General features: G+C 38.4%; 1 protein-coding gene across 12 annotated transcripts in view; it reads right to left on the bottom strand.

Moving 5' to 3' along the window:
- Nucleotides 1-27430, bottom strand: part of MBD5 (methyl-CpG binding domain protein 5) — a 130249-nt gene that overhangs the window by 24562 nt on the left and 78257 nt on the right. For 6 of the 12 annotated variants that reach the window (XM_085227883.1, XM_085227888.1, XM_085227889.1 and 3 more), the window contains 5 exons: nt 27133-27190; nt 17162-17839; nt 12800-12902; nt 12176-12356; nt 6867-9005 (listed from right to left, as the gene is read on the bottom strand). In XM_085227883.1, coding sequence (XP_085084009.1) covers nt 6867-9005; nt 12176-12356; nt 12800-12902; nt 17162-17274 — 2536 coding nt within the window. In that variant the 5' untranslated portion in view covers nt 17275-17839; nt 27133-27190. The remainder of the gene's footprint in view (nt 1-6866; nt 9006-12175; nt 12357-12799; nt 12903-17161; nt 17840-27132; nt 27191-27430) is intronic. The other 6 variants (XM_085227882.1, XM_085227881.1, XM_085227880.1 and 3 more) reach the window with 6 other exon arrangements.

Raw genomic sequence — 27430 nt, 5'->3', positions numbered from 1 at the left:
ACCACTATCCTACCCTAACTAACGCTAAATTGTGTCTCTGAGCACCACATCCAAATGGTTTTTAAACACATCCAGGGATGGTGACTCAACCACCTCCCTGGGGAGCCCATTCCAGTGCTTAACAACCCTTTCTGTAAAGAAGCTTTTCCTGATATCCAAGCTAAACCTACCCTGGTGCAACTTAAGGCCATTTCCTCTCATCCTGTCACCTGTCACCAGTGAGAAGAGATCAACCTGACTTGGGGAAAACTGTTCTTGTGCAAAGAGGAAGATGAGGGAGGTAGTGGTAATGTGAAGGTGCTCATCTTAGGTATAGGAAGAGGCTAAGTGATTCTTCTGAAAGCCTGGAGAAGCCAGCACTTCTGGTCTTCAAAACAACACCAGCCCAACACAACTGGTACACATACAAACATAACACTGAATTTCCTTTTTCCATGACTACTAGAATTGGAGGTTTACTCAATTGCAGCTCCCTTTACTAAACAAATGAGTTAATTAAACAGAGCTTGAACTGAGTTTTTCCTAAGTTTTTTCCCATTTGCTCGTAGCTGCTAATGATAAACATCCAAAAATTTGAAAGGCAATATCTATTCCACTTCCACATTCTTTCTCCACTGTGAATCTCCTGGTAAAATGTATGCTCATGTCAATGCTATAAAAATCCCTTGTTAACAATTACAGTTTACCTAATACAATCACAATGCCTACTAAGCCAGCAACTCTCCTAGGTTCAGAGAATGAGAGTGGTTTTGAGTGTGAGACCTCTCCCCAGAGTTAAAAAAGCAAATAAATTTCAATGGCAGGGTAGGAAGCAGACTTGATGTACCGTACATTTTCATACATGGAAACCTTATTCCTCATATAGCAGATTTTCTTTACAGTTCTTATTTGAAGGGGAAAATAATCACTTTTTTTGCCCCCAAGATAACAACGCGAGAACATTGGGCAGAATGTTGAAAAGTCATGCCAGATTTCAAACAACAGCAATTCCTTGTAATGATGCTTTCCTGCCTCACCCCTGCCCCCAAGGAAAGTCTCTCTACATGCTTATATAAACACCGAAACCCAAAATCAATAGAACAATTCAATTGGCTTTATAATTAGAAGAGTAGCTGTCTGGCATCCTGTCTAGGGGTTATTTCAGCTTAAAAAGAAACTTTTCTCAGACATAACAAGTCCCATAAAGGATGCCAGCCAGCCACTCTTCTAAATCTTAAGTTGAAAAGTTCTGTTTTTATATTTCAGCGATCCATAAAAGTAAGGGGAGCAAATCCAGAGGCTCTCATATTCGGTTACTTTAGAATGTAACACCTTAAAGATATACAAAATAGCATATTCTATGTGTATACCCTATAGTGTTTTACAACAACTGGTATTTTTCACGTAGATTATGGACAAATCCTGTAGTTAGATTAATGCAATTCATTCCTCAGGAGGTTTAGCTTTGCAGTACAGGCAAAAAGCAAATGGGCACAATACAAATGGTACAGAAGTGGGATGTGTCCTGAAGATCATAACCCATTGCCAATGAAGAAGAAAAAAATGAACACTGGTTTGATTTGAAGGCAGTTTTTCTTTGAATGGTGATCTGATGATCAACAAGATAATTTCTGATTCTGCCAAGGGAATCTGATCTGTGATGGCTTCACTCTAATCAGCTCTGCCAACTGTTAGCATGGCTGAAAAGAGTCCTTCACAAGTTCTGCTTCTGTCAGGATGAAATCCCAACGGATGAGGGTAGATGAGAACTACTCTAACAGTTAACACAGGCAAATATTCTGGGCAAACAGTATGAAAGCAGTGCGCTTCTCTGAGATTTCCTACGTTCAGAAGGGAGGGCAGTAAGAGGGGAGATCTGGGCTGAACAAAAGTCTGACATAACTGCCATTACTGTTGAGAAAGAACCTGGATTGTGAAATTTCACTTAGGTCAAGTTGAACTCTGCAAGCTCGTTTCAGTGTTTAGTAGCCTCAAAAAATGAAGCCATTTATTTCTTCCATGCTGAATTTACCAGCATTCTGCCAGTGGATGTTGGCATTGAAAATCTGTCAACAAAGTAAAAACCAGAGAGCCACAGAATCATCCAGCCTGGAAAAGCCCATCAACATCATTGAGTCCAACCATCAACCTGACCCAAACAACTCAGCTCTCCACCTTTTCAGGTGCTACTGAAGCATGAATACCTACAGCAAGTGATACAATTCCTTGGCTATGCCCATATTTTTTGAAAGAGCAGATGGCAGGGCATTCCCAACAGCTGGAAAACCACCCAGCTTGATTCCCTGACCTGCTGACCAGCTCAGCCTGGCTCCATGACCTTCTGTCAGGTACAGCAGAAATGGCACCACCAGGCTCACAGCCAGAGGTCTGACCCACCACCACCACCACAGTTTTGTGGTTCTTTGAAATCCAGTACTTCTGAGCCTTTCATGAGAAGTGACAGCTAACCAGAATGCCACAGCCAAGCTCTGGTTTTCTCAAGCCATGCACATACCCAGGAGCACCCCACGTTCCATGGGCATTTCTCTTTTATGCATCCACGGACCTACCCAGCTTCTCTTTTCTTCTTTCTGTTTTGCAACATCACTGATCTGACAGTTTGCATTAAGTCTATTAAAGCTTTGAGTCATTGTTTTCCAAGGCAATGTTCCATTCCCAATTATATTACACCAGACTTGACTGCATTAAAATAAGTTCTGTTTGAGTGGGATAGAAGCTCCTAACTGATTGGCATCGGTCTTGTGTGCTCCTTTTCAATTAATTATATCTGCCTATTCTCTGTTCTGCAAATTTCACCAATAAAATTTTACTATTCTGCATCTAAGGAAGGGATATAGTCTCAGTATTTTTTTTGCCAAACCTGTCCTTTAATTGCCATGGGTAAACTTTTAGAAGTTTCTCATGTTTCTGATATTTCAGATACTTTATTATCTTTCTTCCCATTAGCTACGGTTCGCTCCCTTTTCAGCCATATGTAGCTTTTACTCCCAAATATTTTTTCACTTAGTTTCCTGCATCCCTTTATACAAGTGGCATTCTTAGCAGGATTTGCATTGCTAAACATTCAACACTTTGCACAGAGATTTCCTACCCACTGAACTCCTGGACTAACAGCAAGAAAATAATAAATGAAGCAGACTCTACAATAACATCTATGACACAGTGATGCAGCATTTTTTACCAAAAAAAAAAAAAAACCCAAGAACAGACAAATAGACAAATACAAAGACTGCTTCTGGGAGGCAAAGTGGCTTAACGAATAAATCCGTAAAGCTGCAGAATTAGCAAATTGGATACTACCTTCAATTTGCATCTGAAGACTGAGGGCTTGATTCATAATGAGAAATTCAGTGTCAAAGGTTAACAGAAGTACTAACAGCACTCATCAGAGAAAGTGAGTCCAGAACCACGGCTCTTGGCAAAAAAAGGAGACTTCTTCCAGAATGAATAGCTGTAAACAGTCCATATGGATTTGATGCTAGCTCCTCACGTAAGACCACTGTTTTCAAATAAAATGTTTGCAACCTAAGTACTATAGAAACAATCCTGAAGTTGTCAATAAAAACAAGTATAGTAGGTTTCTAAGGGTTCAAAATCAGAAAAGTAAAAAAAATCTTTCCACTTTGTAAATAAAAACGTTAATTTTTATACCTGTTCATTTTTAATTCAATCACACTCATACTGAAGCCTGGAAACTACGGGTATTACCTCTGGAAGAAGCTGACAAAAGGCAGAATAATAAAATTTGGTCCATGTGATTAAAGCATAACTAAAAGCTTGGGCAATAATCAGCGATTTAATTGTGGTGATTCTCGGTATTTTCTCTCAGGAACCATTAACTGATTAGTAGCTACTCCGAATACTGGCACAGAAACAGAAAACAGACTCAGCAATTAAAATATGTAGAAACAAGGGAACAAAAAAGCCACAAACTCAAAAGATGAATGTATGAATTTCCTGAAGACATCGTACACAGCTAAACTCAGCTTGTACACACGGCTCCTTCTGCATGCTTGACACTGTTCAACTCCATACACCACAATTATCAGCTTGCTATAGCTTCATACAGAATAATTCATAGTATACCTCTTGCCATTTTAGTCACATTCTATGTAACTGAATGCAGCCTGGAAATAAACTTTTATTCTTAAAGGTTACCATTAACGCAAAATTCTCAACGTTTCATGCTCATTTCGAGGCAAGAGCACTTCCATTCTACTGCAAATACAGCAAAATGCCCTTCTCTGGATTTTCACTGGCTATGGATTGGATTCAGATCTAACGTCTGAGCCACGTGCTTCTGTGATGACTCAGGCAGGAGGCTGGATGAAGGACTGTGCAGTTTTCAGGGCGCTGCCTCTGGGAATAATGCAAAGGCACCAGATTCTGAAATTTCATCTTTAAAAAGGCTCTCAAGGTTTCTAGCCACCACAGATACCAATAACAATACATAAACAGTTGCAGGTTGCATGTATTTCCCCAGCATCAAAAATAAGGAAACAAAACCAGTCAGCAGTGAGGAGCAGAAGTGCAGTCTTTGCCTAAGCAGGGTTGCCATTTACCATTTGGATAAGAAAAAAAACATCAATTCAAGCCCTTATAACTAGAAATCTAACAGTTATCCCTACAGTATCAGAAATATCATCCTTTTCCGATTGAAGTTTGGTTGTTTGAAAGGTTTCAGGTAAATCTGAAGTTCACACATGGAGTTATCTATTTATTACTGATCATCATCCCTGGAGGTGCTCAAGAAACGTGTAGACGTTACTAAGGAACGTGGGTTAGTAGGCAATATAGGTGGTAGGTAGACAGTTGGACTAGATAATCCTAGAGGTCTTCTCCAACCTTAATGATTCTACAATTCTATATATTATAGATGAGAACTGTATTAGCTGCTTAAGTTGAAGCCTTTTTTCTCCATGGGGGTTTGCCCCCAGCTCTCTAAAAGCAGTGTGCAGCTCAGTGCACTTATACAGATTTGTTCTGTTGCTGCTGTCCCACAGAAGTTTGAGAGCAAACATTACTGCTGTTTTTGCCTGATACAATAGCATGAGTCTTCTTGGGAGGAATTCAGCTTGCCTGAGGACCAAGACTGGCAAGACAAAGAAAGGCTCTGGTTAGCTGCTGCTGCTGTGTCACCAGCCCACAGACAACTATCATGAGTGGTGCCTGCACTACCATACCTAGTGGGGCAAGGCTGTGGCACAGGGCTGGGGTCACAGCGATGGAGCAGGAACAAGATCCTACATAGGGATGAATTTAGATGCTTGGAAGCCCACCTTAATAGCTTTGTGCAATGTTTTATTGGTAACTTTTATACAGTGCAAAACTTCTCTTGATCAGTTCCAGTCTAAGTTTCCTTCAGGAACCCTGAATTATTTCAATCCTTTCCCAGAAGACAAATTACTACTGCTCAGTTTCTTGATGGTAAGTGCTGGCACACAGGCTCTTATCTCACATAACAGTGTCTTCAGCTCTTTGTAAGGCAATGCAGTCCAATGTTGCAACAACTTCATAGCTTTCTCAGCTGCATGGATGGTAACAACGCAGGAAAACCCATACTGCTGATTCCCACTGACCCTCAAAGAGATGGAAACCCAAAGGGTTCTTGGAAAAGGGAGTTTCTGGTATGCTGAGTGGGACACAGAACAAAACTCCTAGGGCAAAATGAGACCTCTGTTCTGTTGGCAAGAGTACAAGGACTTGGAACAGAAAACATACAAGGAAAGATTCTTTGTCAGCGTGACAAGGCAAAACAGCCATGCAAGGATTAATGGCTACTTGCTTGCAACACAAACCATTGATACAGCTATGGAAAAAAATGCCTTATTTCCCCAGCAATGGAAAGGAACCCTCCAAAGTCATTAGAAACTGTAATTAGCATAGCTTTTAAAGGTAACGTTTATACATTTAATTCCATTCTGTGCTTTAAAGAATAAGTGGCTCTCTTAGAGGAAGACCAGGAATACGCATCAGGCTTGCACGCTTACCATCACTTTCATTTGACCTGATGTAGTTTAGCTGTGATTACATCAAACCCACGCTCTGACAGATAACCACGATGAAATACTGAAGGATCAAATAGTTTGTCTTTCCTGCCTAAGAAATTAACATACAACCATCCTTCAAAAATTCATGCTTTGCTCAGTCAATAATAGTTAAACAAAAATCAACATTTCTGAGCTGTCTCCCTTTCACCATTAAAGAGGATGAAGTTAGTAACAGTGGCAGACTTGCTTCCTCTCAAAGTCTTCACTGATGAATAAATCAGGAAATCTCGCTACGCTCTTCCAACTGCACGTACAATTTATTCAACCATTTAATTACCAGCACAGCAAAATTACCATGACAAAGGCAAACACAGACTTGGCAGCCTCCTTTCTGCCCCCAAAAAAGGTTATTTTGAAAACTCTTATATTTCTAGTATCTGCTCCAATCTCTGACAACACTGAACTATTTAATTCAAGCAGTGAGGAACACATGTACAGCCTAGACATCAACTACCAGGTTAGCTATAGCCTTCTAGGGTTGAAGTAGCTCAGCATGATGCAGAAAAATTTATTTGGGCAAGAGATGAAAACTGAGGTCTAGGTGTGTACAAATGTGCATGGATTTTATCTGTGAAGTGTGTGGAATTTGGGAAGAGTTGTAACAGGAAGGAGGTCAAGATGATTTTGTTTAGAAAAAGGGAGATACTTTTCTTATTTATTTTTGAGTATCTGGATATTAGCATGAAATAGGCATACTGTTCAGACTGGTAAACTCAAATTTAGAAAGTAGATAAGTAAAAGGAACCCATTTAAAAACAGTCACCATATATTTCCAAACAGTCAAACAAAGGGGTATCCTTTTAGAAGGAAACATACCTGCTTCAGGACTTGTCTGATTACAGCTGCTAGCAATGCTGTTTGGTATCACTGGAGTGGAGGATGCCTGGATTCTTGGCTGAGGTGGGTTCGGATGTAATGAATTTCCTAAAGCCATTCCTGACTGACTGAGCATCCCACAGTTCCCGCTAGCCTGCATCTGATTTATTAAACCTGCGAGATGGTTGGTGCTGGCAGGGCTAGTACCATGGACAAAGTTAGTGTTTGTGTTCTGGCAGTGCATACCTTCCCCTCGTAATGGTAAACTCTGTGCCAGTGAGTTCTGAAGAGTGCCAGAGTTCATACTGGTGTCTGCAAAATGCATCTGGTTACCAGAGCAAGGTAAAACAGTATTTGAGCTCCCACAACTGGTAGTACTATTGCTGCTCATGTGAGAGCTTTGACAACTCATGGACTGAAGTAACTGGGACATAGAGCTGATGGGAAAAGAGCTTTGACTTTGCTTTCTTACTAAATCAGATCCAGCTTTGGATACTCCAGAACTCTCCAACTGAGACTGTCTCAGCAAACTCAACACCGTGGTGGTTGGCTGCTTTCTTTTTCTCAGAGGATCTTTTTGCTGAGACATCAATTTATCTCTCAGTGCTGCTCGACCACTTTGCCCTTCAGTCGTTGGTAGAAGCACATTGGCAGCAGGAGGGAACATGGTATTTAAAGTGCTATGTCCTTCGTTGTTGCCACCGCTGGCAACAGGTCCAGAATTGCTACTGCTGTTATTGTTGTTACCAGCAAGTTTATTTTGATTTGCTAGCTGTGCTTTGGCTGCTGCTGAGAGTAAACTACTTGCTGGAAAAGAGGCAGCATTGTGCTGGTTCAAGATCTGATTTAAAGGCATTCCCAGCAAACCAGGCTGACTCTTCAAAGAACCACTTCCAGCCGATGCAGTAGAAAAAACTGCATTGTTTGGAGGATTTAATACATTACTCATTCCAGCAATTAATGGGTTAGGGATGTCCTTGTATTGATTAAGTCCATCATGCTTGGTGGAGGGGCTAGATGGCATAGATGGTCTTGGCGACCCTATTGTTGACCGTGGGGACCTGGGAGGAACTTTAATACCAGTACAAGATGGCTGCGGTCCTACTGGAGGCAGCAGGAAATTTCCATGATCTGATGATGTGGAAGAAGAACGTGATCTTTGGGGAGAAGCCTCTATCCTTCCAATCCCGGATCCCATCATATGAACTGGGGATGTCACTGGTGAAGGAGATAGGGAAGTAGAAGCTGAATGCTGAACTCTTTGAACATGACTTCCATGGTTCATGTGACCAGGTTTTACAGTTGGCAAAGGAAGATTACTTGGCAAAGGGACGACAGCAGGAGGCATGCTTACATTCATCACGGGTACCTGAGAGTGGACATTTGAATGGAAAGTAGTTGGGTTAATGATAACAGGATTCTGATTGACTGGTTTGCTAGGAATAGGGTCAAGTATGCCAAGTGGATCCTTTTCTGATGTTAATGGCTTTTTCTGAAGAGCACAAGAAGGCGGTGGAGGAGGTGGAGGTGGACCTTGGGGTGGTTTATGGTGAAACATTGCTCGTGGTATTTCCATACCAGTTGAAAAATTACACATGGGTTTTTTCATTACAGGGCTTTTTGTGGTCAAGGTTGGGGAAAGAGGTATATTAGTCCTTCCAGCCATTGCACAGGATGACTGTATGGGAGAACCATGTAGCATTACTGATGGCGGAGACAGAGGTGTCCTGTTCATATGAATAGGACTTGAGTTGGGTGCTCCATGAAAACTGGGATTGTTCCTTGTGAAAACATCAGGGCTTCCAAGTGGGTCAGTCCTAGGAGAGATTGAGCCGTCTCCATATATCTGTGATCCTGATGAAGCTGGACTGGGCATCCCACCATGACTGCCACGATATGGAGACTTCTGTCCAAGTTCATTACTACCCAATCTCTGCCTAGGATAGACAGAATGAAGTTCTTGTTGCTGGCTTCCAGCCATTTCTTGCACATAAAGCCTACCCATGGCATTAGATGCCCCTATCATCAACTTGAAAGGAGTCTTACATTCTGGCATCACAGAATTTGTAATTCCTTCATGTGATTTATTCCTCATTGATCTTGGAGTTGCTGCTCGAGTAGGAACTACCGGAGTTGCACCTGATATTAAAAACACAACAGTTACTATTTTGAAATCTGGAATCACACATTACAGTACACAAATAATGTGTGTGAAATCATTCATTACAGCCTTTTGGCTAAACTTTTGCTTAAACAGCAGTAATACCTAAATCACCAAACTGTTGCTGGAATGGTGCAGACTACCCTACTACAGAGCACAGTTGAACAGATCACAACTCCATTTCCCATATAAAACTTGCATATATGTAGACAACTTTAGATCTTGTGTTTCTCAGGTTTTAAGCACATTTGCTACCCACTTAAAATGTATTTCAGCGCTGTTCTTTCAAAACTTCAATATGTATACTTTTATTTTTTCCCCCTTCTCTAAAAATCATCTCCAGTTTTCTACTCCAGATCATCACTTCAGCTACAGCACGAGCTGGAAGAGCTGGCAGGAGGAGCAGTCTATCACTATCACAGGGAAAAGGAACCTCTGGCACCATCTATTGAGTACAGGAGGAACAAGGCCCTAGAAGGGTTTAGGTTAATCTCTCCTTGCTCTACAGGGAAAAAAAAAACCCTGCCCCACAAGTTGTGCCTGATAAAGATGATTGGGGAAATGCACTGTACTACTTTGACATTGACTTCTATTCAGCAAAAACTTAATTGCATAGATCTGAGAGGATGTGGCTGACCAAGGCAGGGTGCAGCACACTTGCTGCTCTGTGTCACTCCCTGGCACTGGAGGCACCAAATTTCAGTCCTCTGAGTAAATCTGTTCTTTGCTAAAAAGGTTATATCATACAGTGTCTTGCAGTATTTTACTGAATTAAGGCTTTTCTAGTAGCTTTTGCAAAAAGATTACCGTGGTATCAAGATACTAAACTTAACAATGGGCTCTACCTCTTATATTTGTTTTCAGGATAAAGAGTTAGGGGATATGCACACATTTGAACTCCTACAATAAGGAAAAAATTACTGTAAACTTCAGTGTTGAGACTTGATCTTTCAACACACAAAAGACCACTTCCCTTTTCTCCCCATCAACATCACTTTTGTTTAATAAATAAATACTTCTTCAGCGTCTTACTTTAAGAATACCCTCACAGGCAGCTCCAAGCCTGGTGGACTCTCTGCCAGTTTTACTGCTCTGGGGATTTGTAATTCAGTTTGCAGCGGGAACTCAGTGAAGGAAAATGATTGCATTCTTGGCATGCAGCCCCTAAATATGCAAACTTAAGCTTGAGCAGTGAGCTAAAGATTTCATGTTCAAACAAATTCAGAGGTACCTTTAAATTCTCCTACACACAAGAACTCAATTCCCTTCTTTCCTTCTCTCTGGCCATAGGAGACAGATGGCACTGAAAATCCTGCCTTCATCCTATTTGCTGAACCAGCCACATCACGACAGAAACAAACACGTTACCTTTCTCAAAATACAAACAAAGTCCCATTCTGGGGACAAATCTCAAGACTGAACTGCAACATGAAATACGTACAAGAACCCTCGTGTGTAGTGCTGAACCCAAACAAATGGGCAAACGCACGTGTAAATGAAACAGTATTTTGTTTACCAAGGCAAGTTAGTGGGAAATTTTCTTCTTCCTTTAGAGACAAAATTCTGATCAACAGAGAAAGTAAAAATAAGATTCATGTCTTAAATATTTATCTGTTTTCCTCTCCTTCATTTTGCTTTTTTTACTTTTTAGCTGTAAATGTATTTTAAGTAACACTAATAGACAGTAATAATAAATAGTAAGGAAAATGCATAGCAACTTGGGAAATTGTACTGTTAGGTCTAAAAACAAGCATCTGCTACAAAAAACATAATTTAAACAAAGATTTAAAACCATAAATAATCTGAAAGTGCAACAGCACTTGAGTATTATGAATCTCACTGATGTCTTCATATTGTCTACATGCTTGCAATTTATTATTATATATCCATGACATTTCTCACTTTTATTCAGGCTGCAAAGGGTAATTACCAAGGGTTGTTTCCCTAAAGTTGCAAGCATCACAGCATGTAAGCATAATCTTTCAGAGCTCTGTATTAAAAGTAAGTTTAGTCCTTTGTTCTAACTACTTGGATTTGTAAGACTGCTTCAGACCTTTTCTTGTACTTGCAATCCCTAGAAAATACCAAATTTTCAATTTAAGTTTCCACGCACTCTGTTTTTGTAGTTATTTCTATCAGTTCTAACTTTGTATCTTAGCTGAAGTAGCTTTGTTTTCTGGTAGTCATCCTCCTGATGCCTTTATTGACAGCAATTCTATCCCCTTTCAGTCACAATTCTGGGAGGCTAAGCAAGCTAAACACTTCCAGATGACTTTTGTAGAACAGATTCTGCACTTCCCTAACAGAAGAGCCTCTGCTCTATTTAAACTTGAGTGCCTCTAGCAAGAACAGTAGCACAGGAAGGCAGCAAGCACAAAAAGACATTTAGAACCTCTCTGTCTTAGAATCACATTCATCTGCACCATACTGCCATCTGGTACTGCTCACAGGCATCTTTGATCAGCTAGTATATCTAGGTATTCTTTCTCAATAATTTAGGGCTAATAGCTTTTTTCCTCTAGTCCCCAGGTGAATAACCTTACAATTAACAGGATTTGTTACTGTAACTTTTCTTTCACTCCAGGTGTCAACGATCCTCCAATTTTCCAAAATGTTTTGATCTTCTTTTGTTTCAAACAATACTCATCAGCTTCATCCATCAACAAAATGACTTGACTTTTGTTGATCTGGATAATTAAAATGCTAATCCAAGTTGGTTTCCCAAAATAATCCTTGAGAAATTACAGTAGAGATTTTTAGTTGTATATTCTGCCTTGCAATACAATTTCCCATTTAGCCAAGTCCTTAGCCACATTCTAATCCCTTTATAATCACTTTATTCAGCTTCCCTAATTTCCCATGTGACAGAATATCAGACATATTACTATGGTTCCAAGAGATGAGAGCTAATGTATTTTCTTTGTGTAGAACAATCTGATATCTTTTCCAAGAAAATCATGCTCTTAGTCTGGGATGACCTGCTTTTTAGATTCATTTTCTATCTACCTACATCTCTCTAATTACTACTTCCATTTTTAACTTGGATCTGTTTACTACTGCAATCACAGATATATAAGGCTTTTGGGGTTGTACATTAATTATATATAAGAAATTAGTTAGCTAAATGATTTTGCATGCTATTACTCACTTGTTCCACCACCAGGACTAGTTAGAACTAGTGAAGGATGTGGTGCTTCCATGCTTTTATGAAGTGTAGCCACAGCAATAATTTTTCTTTTATGTATGCATAGTTTGGTGACATCCTCATCTGCTTTAACATCTTCAGCAGTTCTCTGCTTCACAGCAGCTCCAGGATCAAAATTAAAGACCTGAGTGTAGAAATTCCAACATTTAAAATCATTACTGTATTACTATTACAATATTAAGGGCTTTTCATTTTCTGGAATTACCAAGGAAAGTACATTTCATAATACCCATCATACCTACACATGTTTGCTCTAAAATACACCCTACGAACCAAACCCCAGCAATGGTTGGGGAAACCAACTCCTGCTGAAGCTACCATGTATGAATATCACACATTCACAACAGCACGTTGCTGTTGATGGTAAGCTGCCAGTTTAATAGGAAAACATTCAATCACCATGAGAATCGAGCCTCTGTGCAGGGAGAGTGCAGAGAGGAGATCCACTTAATGGTGTGCATTCTATATACGATCAGAACAGAATTTAAGTCATGGCATAGCACATCAGCTGACATAGTTAGCTGATAAGGATTACAATGCAGAAATCAAAAATTATTATTTCTTTACCTTGGGAAGAACAAGAGGACATTCTAGGCCACATTTGCAGGTTCCATCAGTCAGCAAGTAAGTCTTCACCTGCTCCAAGCAGGATAATAAAGACCCACTGGGACTGTAAAGAAACAGAAATGATAAATTCAAGCTATTTGACAGGTCATGACTTCTATCCACCATTCTAACAGCTCACATAGGCAGAATTCGATACAAAGCTAAGATTTCATATTTAGTTTCATAGGACTCCTTGCTTTTAGTCAAGAACTGAGAAGAAACCAAAAACAGTGAAAAAAAGCAGCAACATTTTAAAGAAAGGTTTTACCACAGAAAAACGAACACGTGCAAAGAAAGCAACTGAGATGATTGATATTTACTATTCCAAATACAATTGTACTTGAAAGCTTTAACTATTGCCTAACAACACTAAGATGAATTTCTCAATCTTCTCTCCTATAAAGTGCAACACACAAGCAGAGGGCAATCCCCACAAACCTCCCTCCCCACTCCCATCCCTGCAGTTCCAGTGAGGCATGACAGTCACTTCTACTTTCTAGGACTGGAATCTAATTTATAGAGAAAACATCACAAATGTCTTTCAAGTATGAGAAAACTCAGAAAGAAAAGGGACAACAGTAGCACAAGTATTGGGGCTGGGTCTGTTAGCTGCACACAGTGTAGTTTATTCAGCTGTAATTTCAACCTTCCCACTGAAAGTGTGAAATATTGCACCATGAAGCCAGCCCAGGAAGTTTCTGATAAACTGCACTTGGATTTCTCTTGCTCCCACCAGAAAATCATTATCTCCACCTCCAAAAATAGGACACTGGAAATTCTGTTGTGGTAAAATCACTAATTCATAAGACGAAAAAGGTTCTCATGTCAGAAACCTCTAACTTTCACACTGCTTTCTATTACTTAGCCATCTAACTGTTCATTGGGAAAAGAATACAACAGTTTGAGAAGACTGGCTGAAAAACTGGTCCTTAAAAGTCCTTATTTTAACAAAAACAATCTAAGTGGAAGAGTCTGGATGATGAAAACAGCCAAGAGTCAAAATTCCAAACTATGATGAACTTTCATACTTAAAACCTGATATATAAACAACTAATGCACAACAAGAACTTGCTCATCTATAAAGCAACATCTGCAAATGTCATTTAAAGTTACATTAACAGTTTCAGTAATTTATTTGCCAGATCTGCCCTAAAATGGTTATTTTAGAGAGAATCACTTAGGTCGGATATGTGTAACACTGACATTTGAGGATAAACAAAGTAAAAGCAATCTAAAAATAATGGTAGAAGCATGAAGAAAAATGACTTGCAGGCCAGAGAGCCAAATCTTCACCAGCCTAATCTGAGCAAGCACACCGGAGCAGCCCATCTACACACCAGTAGTTTTTAGTAAGCTTTACTAGTGCACAGCTTGCCTGCAAAATGCAGCTACAGGTGCAAGGAGACAGTGGAGACTGGAAACAACTGACCCACAGGGTATATGCACAGATCACAGGAGGGTGTAAAGCAAGCTCTGGGTAAGCCACGCTTACCAGGAGCAGACAGAGCAGCCCACTGAACCTGTGGCATTACAGGATTCACCATACCTGCTGCATGTATATGCAGAGTTATCTGTCCACTGGAATACCAAAATTAAGAAAAGGCCCATTTTTTTTCTGTTTCTGCTGGGTTCTTGGGCAGAACAAACGGGCATGTGCAATGAAACCTGGACACAGAGAACAGCCCAACTGATTCATGCCAGAAGTCATGTCTGCTGCACACCAGTTATGGAGTGCATGGACCTACTTGGCAAGGCATCTTCTGTGTGAACAAATTTCCTCATGCTTTTGTACTGCACAGGACAATGTACAGCTTCCTTTATAAGAAACTATGAAGGTTTTTTGTCACTGTGGACATCCAGGGGTTTTAAGACTCCCAAGAAATACGAGAGAACAAATTACATATTTGCATCAGTTACTGACAGTTATGGAATGTCAAATTGCTATTAAAGACCTTTTCTCAGTTTATTCCACTATGACCATTAGCTTGCAGTAACCTGAAAAAGAGATTATCTCCAAGCAGCACTGTTAGTTACTAAGAAAGCAGTGCTTCAACCTGATAATAAAAACTAATTAATAGATTTAACTCAAAGCAACTGTTGACAGCTGATAAAAAAGCATGTAAGCTTTATAAAGAAGTACAAATACACCGAGTCCTTATTCAGCTGAGATCATCTACTCTTAATACATACACTTATTTTCCTCTGGATAGTTTTTGAGTCAGTACTATTTGGGCTTCCTTTCCTTCGATAAATGCAGTGAATATTTTCAGGGTGGCTGTTCCTTTAGAAGGGTTCAAGAGCAGTTTCTCTAGAGAGTTCATCCTTGAAGATGCAGTAACAACACCAGCAAGTGACCTGATGGAGCGCTGCTCACATGCCACGTTGGATTAGATGACATTCACCCCTTCCAACCATTCCTTTCTACCCCATGCCTTTCACCAAATAAGAATGTGGATGAGCATCTAGGCAACATCTAGACTTCCCTGAAGCAGAATGGCTTACAGAGGAACACCAGCAAACTAACTATTGGATTAAAGAAAGTACACGGACAAAACTTGGAAAGAGGGCAGAAATAATACCAGCTTCCCTAAAATGAAAAAGACAACTGGTAAATTTGATTAACAGGGTCAACTGGAATAAAAACAGTATTTCTCATAAGGCAATTGAGAATAGAAATATTAAGAAACAACAACAACAAAAAAACATATTAAAAGAAGAAGACAGAAGAGCAAATAACTGTCAGAATGATAAACAAATTGACTTGTTTCTAACCACGTAAGACTTCTTTAAGAGCTTTATGATCTGTTTCTTACAGCTGTAGAAAATAAAATTTAAGAACAGGTGGACTCATTAGGCATATAAAAATAGCAAAGAATTTTAAGTCCTGATGTCTGGATACAACGATGAAAGGAAAAAAAAAAAACCCAACAAAAAGCACCACAAACCAAACAACTCTTTCTTTTTCATTGATTTTTAACTGAGGCTGAGGCCCAGTAAATTATAGCAATAATGAGAACTACGAGGGGAAGGCTATTTATCTTTGACATGCATATCACTGACATGGATTTTGTTTGATTCTGCCAACTGAGAATATAAACAAGAAATCCTGGAATGTATTTGATCTTTTATGGTGATTTAGTGTAAAATTGGAGTATGCTGAGACTCATTAAAGAATTTGATACTGTTAATATATAAAATGTTGTGTACAAGAGGTTATTTTAATCAGAAAAGAGTGGAATAAGATACTAATAAATTGATAATCATTTAGATTAATGTGATGTAAACCTGATGTACCTACATTTTGTTGAAGCTAACTTTGATCTTTCTCCGATAAGATTTAGTTTGCAGTACGTTTGTCTGAACACACTCATTTAATAGTAATTTCAATACATTTCTTTGAGACTGCTCCAAGACGAAGGAAAAAAAATTCTATAAGCTAGGAAAATAAATAAATAAAATAAATAAAATATCTAAAACTTTGGTTTTAGGCTTGCATTCCTGTATTTTTTTTTTTCTACATTAGAAATGGGAGCAATCTGTAGAAGTCAGTCCCGCTGAGGCATGACAGTGATTTTGTACAAAGAACCTTCATGGGTTTTAAAATGGACTGATGTTTTCTATGGCTACTGAGTATAGTTACACCATCTAATTTCCTTTCAAAAGAGAATAAGTAAACCACAAAAGTACAGTGGAGATCTGGAACATAAACCCAGAAGAGACAGCAAAGAAGAGTTACTGAATGTCAGGATAAAGTTGCATGGCACCACACAAACTGAGTTGAAGTCAGAAAAAAGTCCCATTCTACCTTATCTGTCACGAATTGTTTGAATGCCTGATTGTTCCTTTGAACATGACCAGCAAATGGTCTTATAAAAAGCTGGTGCTGAGCAAGGAAAAGAGAGAAATTTCTCATCAATCTTAGATGTGACCTAAGAAATCCTCTGGCTAGTTTCATTGTAAAAGGCTTCAATAATGGAGGCATTAAGTCAGGTTAAATCTGCTACTGCTCAGCTTTGAAATCCACATGACGATAATAAGTAATAAAGAACTATTCGTGCCTAAAGCAAAATGTATAGTAAGGATATCAAATTTTCAAGACCAAGTAATATTAGATTTGTAATGACAGAGTATGTGCTACAGGCATGCAAATGGCATAACTCAAGTGGACTCCATTAATATCAGCAGGATGAATGATCTAGCACTTCCAAAAGAATACGCCCTCAAACTCTTTGAGTGTAAGAAATAGCCAGGTCACTAATCTACCACATGTTCTGGCAAAACTACAATGCAAACAAAAACAGTAACCACTTTAGATAACCATACCTGATATAGAGCACTCCACTTTGGTCCACCCGCCGCTGCCAACCAACGGGAACTTGCACTGCTGGTGGCCCTCCATCCGTGTCCCCTCCGTCACACTCCTTTCCACCATTCATTTTTCTGTTTCTGTTTATGAGTCTTCAAAGATATCAACAGTAAGATGATATCCTTTTACTACATGTCATCATGGCCTCCCAAAGAAGGCCATTCAGTACATCTTTCCCCAAATTGTACAAAGTGCATTGGGAGGCTCCAGCTCAGTTTGAAACCAAGTCCTTAAAAGTGGCCATTTTTGTTAATGAGTCAGTTTCCCATTATAATCCACATTAAATATGCAATGTTTAACTCCTTATATATTCATAAGGACGAACTATATAGATAAAAATTAGTGCTTCCAACTTGGGAAAATCATAATTCACCAATCCTTTGTTACCTGTCAGAAAGGAGAATGGGGAAAAGGAGAATTTCTAGTTCAACAGCATGGTTCCAAGCTTGATGACTAAGATAACTTGTATTTTGTGAAAGCTCGTCTCATTTTTATAAATATGAGTCAGATCTAATACCTCCAGGTATTATACCCTTTATATGCCACATTCTTTTTGTTTTCTTTTTATCTTCTGTTCATTATCCAAGTTCTCTTCTTGAGTTTCTTTCATGACTTCCTGGCTCCAACAAAACAGCCTGAAAAATACAGACACAGAAAATACATCAGTCCTTTTCTGAAGTCTATCAGTCCAGTCCAGTAATTCATGAAGATGAATACAGCTGCATCCATTTAAAGAGCTTAGAATCAAAATTTCAAACATCAATGAAACCATCATAATATGGGTTATGATAAAAATACAATCTGGCTAATATATTTTATGATTATATGTGGATGCAACTGAACTACATCTTAAAAGCCAAGATAATGCAACTTCTATTAAATAGTTAAAGCATAGTTTGGGTGAACTAAGAGATGTATCATTTAACCGAGGAGTTTCACATATGCTGCTATTCAAAATTATCAACAGATGACTAGCTCTATTAATGCCCTTTAAAAATTGTTTATAAAATGGAACAAATTTAATGTGCAGGAATCTGCTTCTGGGGTTGATAATATCAATAAAATGTTACATTTAGATTAGATTGAAATAATAACTTCATGAAAAAAACAACAAACACTCATACAACAAACAGGAAAAAGTCAGCAATTATGATTTTCCTAATCAAATCTATTTTTGGAATCTTCATGGTTTTCTGGACTGATCTCAGTATTCCCATGAAAACATCTGATATCACAAATAGTAACTTCCCCCCATGCTATTATACTATATGAATAGATTTTTTTACTGTATTTCAGGATTAAACAAAGTGTGCTGATCTTCAAAGAAGTTTTCCAAGTAGACGTGGCTTCACTTTTAAGACCAGAAGTTTTATTAAGGTGAGACAAACACAGAACATTTCATGTAAGCAGTACATATCAGAAATCTACAGAACATAAAAGAAAATGGCACTGATGACTATTGTAGTAATGACATTAATGGGCTTTATTTGGAATTGTATGTCAGTTCTGCCCTGCGCCTAACACAAGTTCTATGCTAACATTAAAAAACATCGTATACGTTACTATAGATCTGAAAGATTTTAGTAAGGAGAGGTTTTCTGAGATAGAAGTGGAACATTAAGTCCAAGGATCCTACGTTTCTCCAACAGCGGTATAAACAACACATCACATCTACATTTACCAGCAAGAGCAGCCTTCCCTCCAGACCACTAGAAGGCTACAGAGACAGACAGTCCTCAAAAATATTCTAAGTACACTTACTCAGTACATTCTCTTCCCATGTGCTACTTACAAATGTAAATTTCAAAATGCTAAATAAAAAAGAATGTTTTCAAAACCAATATGGACTGGGAAGGAGCCAGCTGCACAAACCCCTTTGGCTAAGGGCTGAAACCTAAAGATTAAAGATTAAGAAGGTAACAGATGACATTTCAGCAAAAGCAAGGCAGAATTTATCTTTAACTTTCAGCATTACTGTTGAATGGTGTATTGGCGGATCTATTACAGGTCTCATGTAAGGCTAAAATAGGTAAATAATGTTTTTTACTGAGAATTAACTTTCTATAATACAGTAAACTCTGACTCAGAAAATACATATATAAAATACTGGAAGCACATGTCGCAGAGAGCGTTGCTAATCTCTTTGCACAGTCTTACTGTGGCTCATGTTGCTATTTAGGGCAATTACAGTGGATCCATTACAAGAAAAAAGCCATCACTTTCTTTTTTGCTCAAGCAGCAAGAGACAGTTTGAAGTAACACTATATTTCTACTAGTTCTGCAGTACCCCGCGTTAGCTAACATCCCATTCCGTCACCACTGCAATACTTATCAGATAAACCACTTTTCTGTACTGCACATAGCTTGAAACAGTACCAAAAGAAGCAAAAGAATTCATGTAGCTGTCTCTTCTGTGAAGAATATTCAAACATTTTTACTCAGTCCAGTAGGCTGGAATAGAATGGCTGCTTCTATCATATACCTTCCATCCAAATTCATTATTTGCATGACTTTTTCCTGAGAAATACTAGAGGCTAAAAAATGTAAACTAACACAAACGCTCGAGTGATGTGGAATATAAAACTGAATCAGAACATATGTGCATCATCCATTCTTCCCTAGGTACAAAAATACTTCAAACAACACACTTAAGAGAAAACAGAACACTGCTATTCACACTACAGGGTTTGACCTAACTTGCAATTCACCACGTGCATACGGAAGTGGGGCTCTGTGAGGATCCACTGATGTTTCTGTGTGCAATGAATTGTACAACAGAAGTCTAAGGCTCTCTGGAAGCTCTGTGCAAGTACACAGCTAATCAGTGACTGACTAGAATGGTTTTATGCTTTTATATGAAAATATAAATATATTTATAAATAAATATGTATAAAGTGAGATTGCTTCCAGTTCTGAATGAATTGCCACGAACTGCAGGCAATAAAGTAGTAAACATGCTTTGAAAGTAATGCCTCCTAATTATTTCCACGGAAATGACGATGGATAAAAGGAGCACAATAACACCATTTGATAGAGAAAATTCTCAGCTGCAAAACGCTATTCCTCAACATAGCCACCACCATTAGCTCTGCGTTTTTACCAGCAATGAACAGGAGCGTGCAAGTTGTGCTTGTAAAAATCTGCAGCAGTAGAGGTGACCCATAGCTTCACAGCTGCTAGGATGGCATTACTGCTAGGACAATGTTGCTCATGCTGTCCATCTTTCATTGTCCCAAACAGGTGGAAGTCAGAAGGTGCCAAATTTGGACTACGCAATGGGTGATGTAGGGCAGTTCAGCCAAGACTGGCAATGTCCTCCATGGTCCTCAAACTGGTGTAGGGCCTGGTGTTCCTGTGTTGCAAGAGAAAGATTCTTTTCTATTCTGGTTTGACTTCTGGAGGTTTGAGCCTTCAACTTAGTGTCATGATGCAGTGAACAGAATTGATGGTTTGTCCAGGTTCCAGGAAATCCAGAAGGATCACCCATTTCCTATCACAAAAGGCAGTGCGTATCAATTTACCCATTGAATTTACCCATCTTCAACTTTTTCTCTGATAGGGAATTCACATGTTGCCACTCCAAGGACTGCCATTTTGGACTCCGGCTCCTAGTGGTGACACCACATCTTGTCACTGGTAATGATGCAATCCAGGAAACTTCAGCCCTGTTTAATAGGTCCTGACAAACTTGCATACAGTATTCTTTCTGTGCCTGCATGAGCATGTGTGGGACTCACCTGGCAAAAACTCTGCAATATTCCAACACTGCCACCATCATTTCCAATACATTGAGGCCAACATTCACCTCCATATACAGTCCCCTGCTTGTAATCCACTGACCCACACTGATCAATCGTCCCTGGAGATGTTCAAGAAACATTTAGATGTTGTACTGAGGTTTAGTGAGAAATACTGGTGACAGATGGATGGTCGGACTGCATGATCTTAGAGCTCATTTCCAACTTTGGTGATTCTTTGATTCCATGATTCATTCTGTGGAGTGACAACTATACACAGACATCTGAAACACAGTTTGTCTTTCATCTTGCTGTTGCCATTGTTGAAATGCACCAACCACTGCCTCACTGCACCAACATCCACTCTTTGGTCTCCATATGCATTCAGCAAGCATCAATGAATGTCTATGGGAACGACTTTTTCTGCATGTAAGAATTCAGTGACACACCTTTGCTTCATATGCACTTCCATGGCAGGTGCCATTTTGTCTGACTGCCCTGCCCCTCTGCTGCCATTTGTCACACAGCAATAAAATCTAACAAAATACTGGAGGGAAGGTTTAACCTCTACTGCCATACCACCAACACCTTATTCTGATGTGGGCCAACATAATAACACAGGAGGCATTACTTCCGGAGCAGTCTCATATATAACGTAAGCATTGCCTATTTCTATTACGCATGAATTGCAAAAATAATAGATTGCCATCAATGTTCTGGTAGAGAAATTCTTCACTAACCCTCATAGGCTGAGTTGCTTTATTTAACAGCATAACACCATTGAATAGTTAAGCACACTGCAGACTTCTCCCAAATGAGTTCATCCTCTCCACATCTGATTTAACAAAAGGCACCCTCTGCATTTTCCCCATACCTGGTTATCAGTCAAACAAAGAAAACGGAGATAAGGAAGACAGCAGTGAAAAAGAGGTTAAGACTCACTTAATACAGTCTGAGTCTGGCTCTTTTTCCCCCTAACACTGACACGGGCTGGATTTATAAAACATTTTATATGCTAAGACAGCCTAGACAGGAAGCTGAAGCATAAGAGGACAACCAGAGGGAAGTGGAACTGCTCTATGGGATTTGCAAAGTCCTGTCATTGAAAACAGACATGATAATCCCAGCAGGGATCAGCGTGGCCAGCAATGCTCTGCCAAACAGAGCATCCCTTTGACAATTCAACCCTTTACGCTTCTGACCAGACCAGAGTCTTCCAACTGCTGAAAAACAGTCTCCTTTGATGCACCATTTTGCTTTTCAGTATCTGAGTATTCTAACCAAAGTACTTCAGATCGGTTTAGAAAGCATTTGGATTCTGGAGCAGATTCAAAACGCTTTGGACACTGGATTCTACCCAAAGGGCTGATTTTCATCAACCCATGTAATAAATACCTCTTCTCTGTAATCTCATAATAACTCCAGACAACTCATGTTATCTTACCACGAGGAACACAACTTTCCACATCTAAATCAATTAATCCTTTTTTCTCTGCGCCAAGACATGCCTTTCAGATTTGTTTTGCAGTCCACTTTCATTATAGTATGCTTAAAAAATATTCCACTGAAGAACTATGTAAAATGACACCAAATTGTTTCCTCAATCCAATCCCTCAAATATCTCCCCCCCATGAAAAATTTCCCCTTAACTTTCACATACTGAAATTATGTTTTCCATTTTTAATGCATCTGTCTCACTTTTTTGAATGCTGCATTTTGGAAGCCTCATTGCACACTCAGCTGAAAATGTTTAACAGTTTTTGAGGCAATACAGAAAACTTGGTACAAGGTTAAAGAAAATTAAATTAGATACTAATAGTCTGGATTCAGATCCATCACATATGATATGAATACCAATACAGCCTTTCCTTTATTAATAAGTGGATATAAAACCAGTAAATCAAATTTTGACAGTCTAATACTGCAAAGATGCTCTGTAAGTTTTTTCTTAAATGACCCTTTAAATATGCTAAACAATTCCAGGTATTACAGGGAAAGGCTACTTACAGATCCCTGAGAAATGACTGCCTCTGGATGCTTGCTTATGGGGTGGAGACAGATTTTGGGCATAACGTTTTGCAAACCCTTAAATATCCACAAAATAAAATCAGTATAAATACAAATACCGACCTCACTTCCCAGGCTTCCCTTCTATCAGAGAAAAACCTACAGGACATTTGGAAATGGAAATGCACTCAGATCCCTGGACTGATTTTAAAAACTAAAAGGAATGTTTAGCTTCTTTCAAAGCATTGTTTTCAAACTATAGAGAGTTAAAATAAGGTTTTATTTAGTTATTATTTGCTAATTATTAGTTTGTCTATCAAAAGAGTTGGCTAGGATTCTCTCGTGTCACCTAATTAAAAATGTTTCATTGCTTTTTGGGAATGTTTTTACATTTTGAAAAGAAGCTTTCTCTTACTAATTAGAATTGAATGCTTTATGAAGTTTGACTTTTTATGCGAGTGACTCAACAATCTACTACAACCTACCTAATGTACAAAGGAAATCTTTTTTCCTTCAAACTTATCTTTCTGTATTGGTATCTTGCAGTACAACACTACTGTATATATGATATATTCTGTCTTCTGGCTTGAGAAAGATATCTTCATCCTTGTAAATAAAGAGTTCCATTTCAACAACCTGAAAAAATGTTCTGAACAGAATGATCTTACTAAAATTACATACTTTAAATTGTCCTAGTACAGAATCAGTTTATACCATGCAACTACCTTTGGTGCGACAGTATTTTGAACTTTATGAAAGATAGTTTTATTATATACAAGGTTTATGTAATCCTAATTTATACTGGCTTTGATGCAGCAATTCTTCTAAGATTGGAAGACCCCAACAATTTAACCACCCTAGAAGAGGACAGCTATTTGGGAGAATTTGCTATTAATTAGCAAATAACTTCCAGAGCCCAGGCCATGCACTCGTCTCTGCATCCTCAGCTAATGATCTGGCCATGCCCCAGCTAGGGCACTTGCATTCTGCATGCAGGACACAACCCTATTGCATGTGGCTGCTTTTACTGCCAGGCTGGATGATCAAAGCAGTCCTTTCAGGCCTGCTATCTAGGAATCTACAGTAATAAAACAATCTTTAGCTGTATCATGGCTAGATAGGGAAAAGAGCCTGACTTACATTCATGGATTCTAGTTATCACCAAGAGCATATGATACAAACCTCTTACTTTTGCACTAGCATGCTGTTAACTAATCACAGGCTGTAATCCCTGCATCAGATACTCTTCCTGCCTGTGCTTATAGGACAGGTAAAATGCAGCTGATTGAGCTGTGACACATCCTCCATTGCTGAGGTTTAACTGTGTTATCATAGCAATTGAGGTTTTCACTTCCAGTGAAAGCAGTTAGAAAGCACATCCTTTTCAAGAGCAGATGACTACTTTGAAAGCACACATGTGCATGGACACAACATACACACAGCATCTCTGAAAGCATTTTGGTAAAAACCAAAACTGAGCTACATGACAATCAAAAAAGATGCTGGGAATAATTATTTTTCTTTTTAAATCTCAACTCTGTCTGCTCAGTAACAGCGATCGCTTGGTAGAGACCAAAGATACAGCACTCAGCATGCTTTCAGCCCTTCCACCACATTAATTTCTTTCTTTGCAAGCAAAATAGGTCAAAACTGTGTGCATGTGATAGGCCTTCTTATAAGCTGAAATAGTGTAAATATTCAAATTTTTCTATTTTTAAATTTGAAACTAATATTGGGTATGAACGTAGGCTACAGAAGAACCAAGTTATTCTGTAGAGAAGAATATTATGCCACCACTGTCAACAAAATCTTTCTTAGGGTATATAATGAAGCAGAATATTATATCTTATATGCTAATAATGGAAAGTAAAGAAATATTATTCCAGCAATCCATTTTGTCATCTAAAGAGCAACTAATGATAAGCATGTCCATCTTCAGCAAGTACAAATCCAGACTCAATGTTTGTTTGTTTTTTTAATTATGTTTTGGTTTTTAATGACCAAAAGTCATCGATGCATTCATTTCTCACTGGTGGTGTTTCAACACGCAAAGTTCTATCAACCCTACACAAACTGGTTACTTTTTATATTCCGAAACAAGGCAGCAAATAAAGTATAGCAAAAAAGAGGAGGGATGTTCCTAATGAGAATTTTAAAGGACTCAGCCTTCCTGAATGTAAAGAGAAATTATACCATCCCACACACACTCAATGTTTTGCAGCTGTGATGGTCATTTTGGCCTTTAGGCCTTGCTGGATCAGAAAATCTGCCTCCAAAATCTATTTTGCTGCAGAAAAGTCACAATTTTGATTTTGTCAGTGAAATTCTTTACCACTTTTCTGTATCATTTTGGAACAAAGATGCATCGTTAGCTCTAAGATAAGGTATTAATTCTCTGTGGCTTCAGGTATTGTTCATGGTTGTAACTCATTTTTCTACAGTGGCTGACGTCCTGCTGGCTCCCTATGAAACCATCAAGCTCTAGAAGAATCTAAAATGGACATTTAACATAATAGACCCAAAGTAAATTAAAAAAGATGATCGCAAAATGTGCCTACAAGAGAGAAGTCAGACCTCCCAAGACCTATAGAGCTACAGGTATTGTTGAGTTGGCCAGAAGGCCAAAGTTAACATCACTTTAAAAGGAGATCGGAGAACATCAAGAAAGAAAAATTTGGTTCTTTTAATACCCATGTTTTGGGATTAAATACAATCTGGAGCTATTAAATGTAATTCTGTCATCACAGTTTTCATAATGGAGATTATACGAACTTCAGGACCATTTGATGCAGAACATTCTTAGGTTATCTGATAAAGAAATTAAGAAAATGAATAGGTAGTAACTACTGTAAATGTTCAGTGCTTGTTAGCAGCCTTGCTATATGTTATTGACTGGTTGCTAGAGAAACAGTTATCTATGGAAAAAAAAAAGTTAATTTTCTAAAGAGAGAATATTTAAAAGTAACCATTTGAAAACCTGAACATGAGAATTCAATTTGATTTATATACGTGGTCAAAAAAATGGAAAAATCAGTTTGCTGGAAATACAGTGAAAGGCTTTGATCTCCTGTCATAACAATTACTCAGATTAGCTCTAATCTCCATTAGCTGTGCATTGTGATGTGGGAAAAGAAAGAAAGAAAGAAATGGCAAAAATGAAAATCTCACTCCCATATTGTAAATGCAGACGGCGAATAAACCAGATAAACTTCCTTTGTGTTAGGCACCTGAAGTTCAGGACACAGCAATATTTAAATCATCTGAATAATTCAGACTGAATTTCTGTGCAAGAGAATGTCAGAAACGTAGCAGGATTGCAAATTAAACCTGTAAATTATGCCTTCTGTGCCAAAGTCATAGGACTGCACTATTTTTAGACACATGGAACTTTTTATCCAAATACCATTTTCTGAATTGTTTACTGAATTCTGCATTTCTACTCAGTGATTTCCCACATGAAAAAAACTCTGAATTAAAAAACAACAACAACAACAACAAAAAACACATAAAAATTAGCTATTCCTGCATCTTAATGCAAACTCCAGAAGTATCGAGCATAAATGCAATTGTTTGAAAGCTTAGGATGCCTCTCTGAAATTTGCTGTGCTACAAACCCGTGCCACATGATGCATGAATCTCCTTCTAGCATTAATGTATTATTACTCATTGCCTTTCAATGACACACTAACTGAAAGGGTATTTTGAGAATTTGCCCCCACTGTTTTATTTATGAGACACACAGTGTTAAAAGACTTCCTCTGATTTCTGAAAGAGCACTCAGAAGTTTAAGAATATTTACCAAAAAACAAGTGGGTGATTCTACTCCTTTCCAGTGCTTTTACTCCACAAAAATTGTGACAAATATTTCTTTATTGATATACAAGAGGTCCGTTAATTGTAGTTTTAATCATTCTAAAGTTAAATCTCTATGAAGATTTGTATACATGATCTTTCCTTACACAGCTCCCTTCTCTCACAGACACTGATCTGAGTCAACTGTTTCGTGCATATACCACTGAACTGAAAAATACTCTTCCTTATCCTCAGATTAAAACTTTCTATCTGGCTTGTTCTATAAAAAAAATTCAGTAAGTAACACAATTTGTAAGTATGTTTTTAGTATATTAATAAGCTGTAGGACACCAAATAAAAAAAAAAGAAAAAAAGAAAAAAAAGAGCCTGACCTTTTTCCTCGTTAAGCATTAGATTTAAGGTGGATATTATCATCACGTTCATTCCAAGCTGAAAAACAAAGATCCAGTTGAAAGAGAATATAAGCAACAGTAAGCAAAATGGTCCTCCTGAATGCTACAATTTCAACATTAAGTGATTCTTAATTATTCCTTCATATTTATGAACATCTAAATGGAGATGTTGCTTTGAATGCTGTTTTTCCACTGAAACAAATACCTGCTTCCACTTCATGTTTTGCACACACAGTTCCAAAAAACATAGCATAGAAAAGATAATCTAGTATTTAAA

Source organism: Meleagris gallopavo, chromosome 7 (assembly GCF_905368555.1).
Source record: "Meleagris gallopavo chromosome 7, MGAL_WU_HG_1.1, whole genome shotgun sequence".
NCBI lineage: Eukaryota > Metazoa > Chordata > Aves > Galliformes > Phasianidae > Meleagris > Meleagris gallopavo.
Note: the sequence above shows the minus strand (reverse complement) of the source record. Positions and strands in the feature narration are given on the sequence as shown.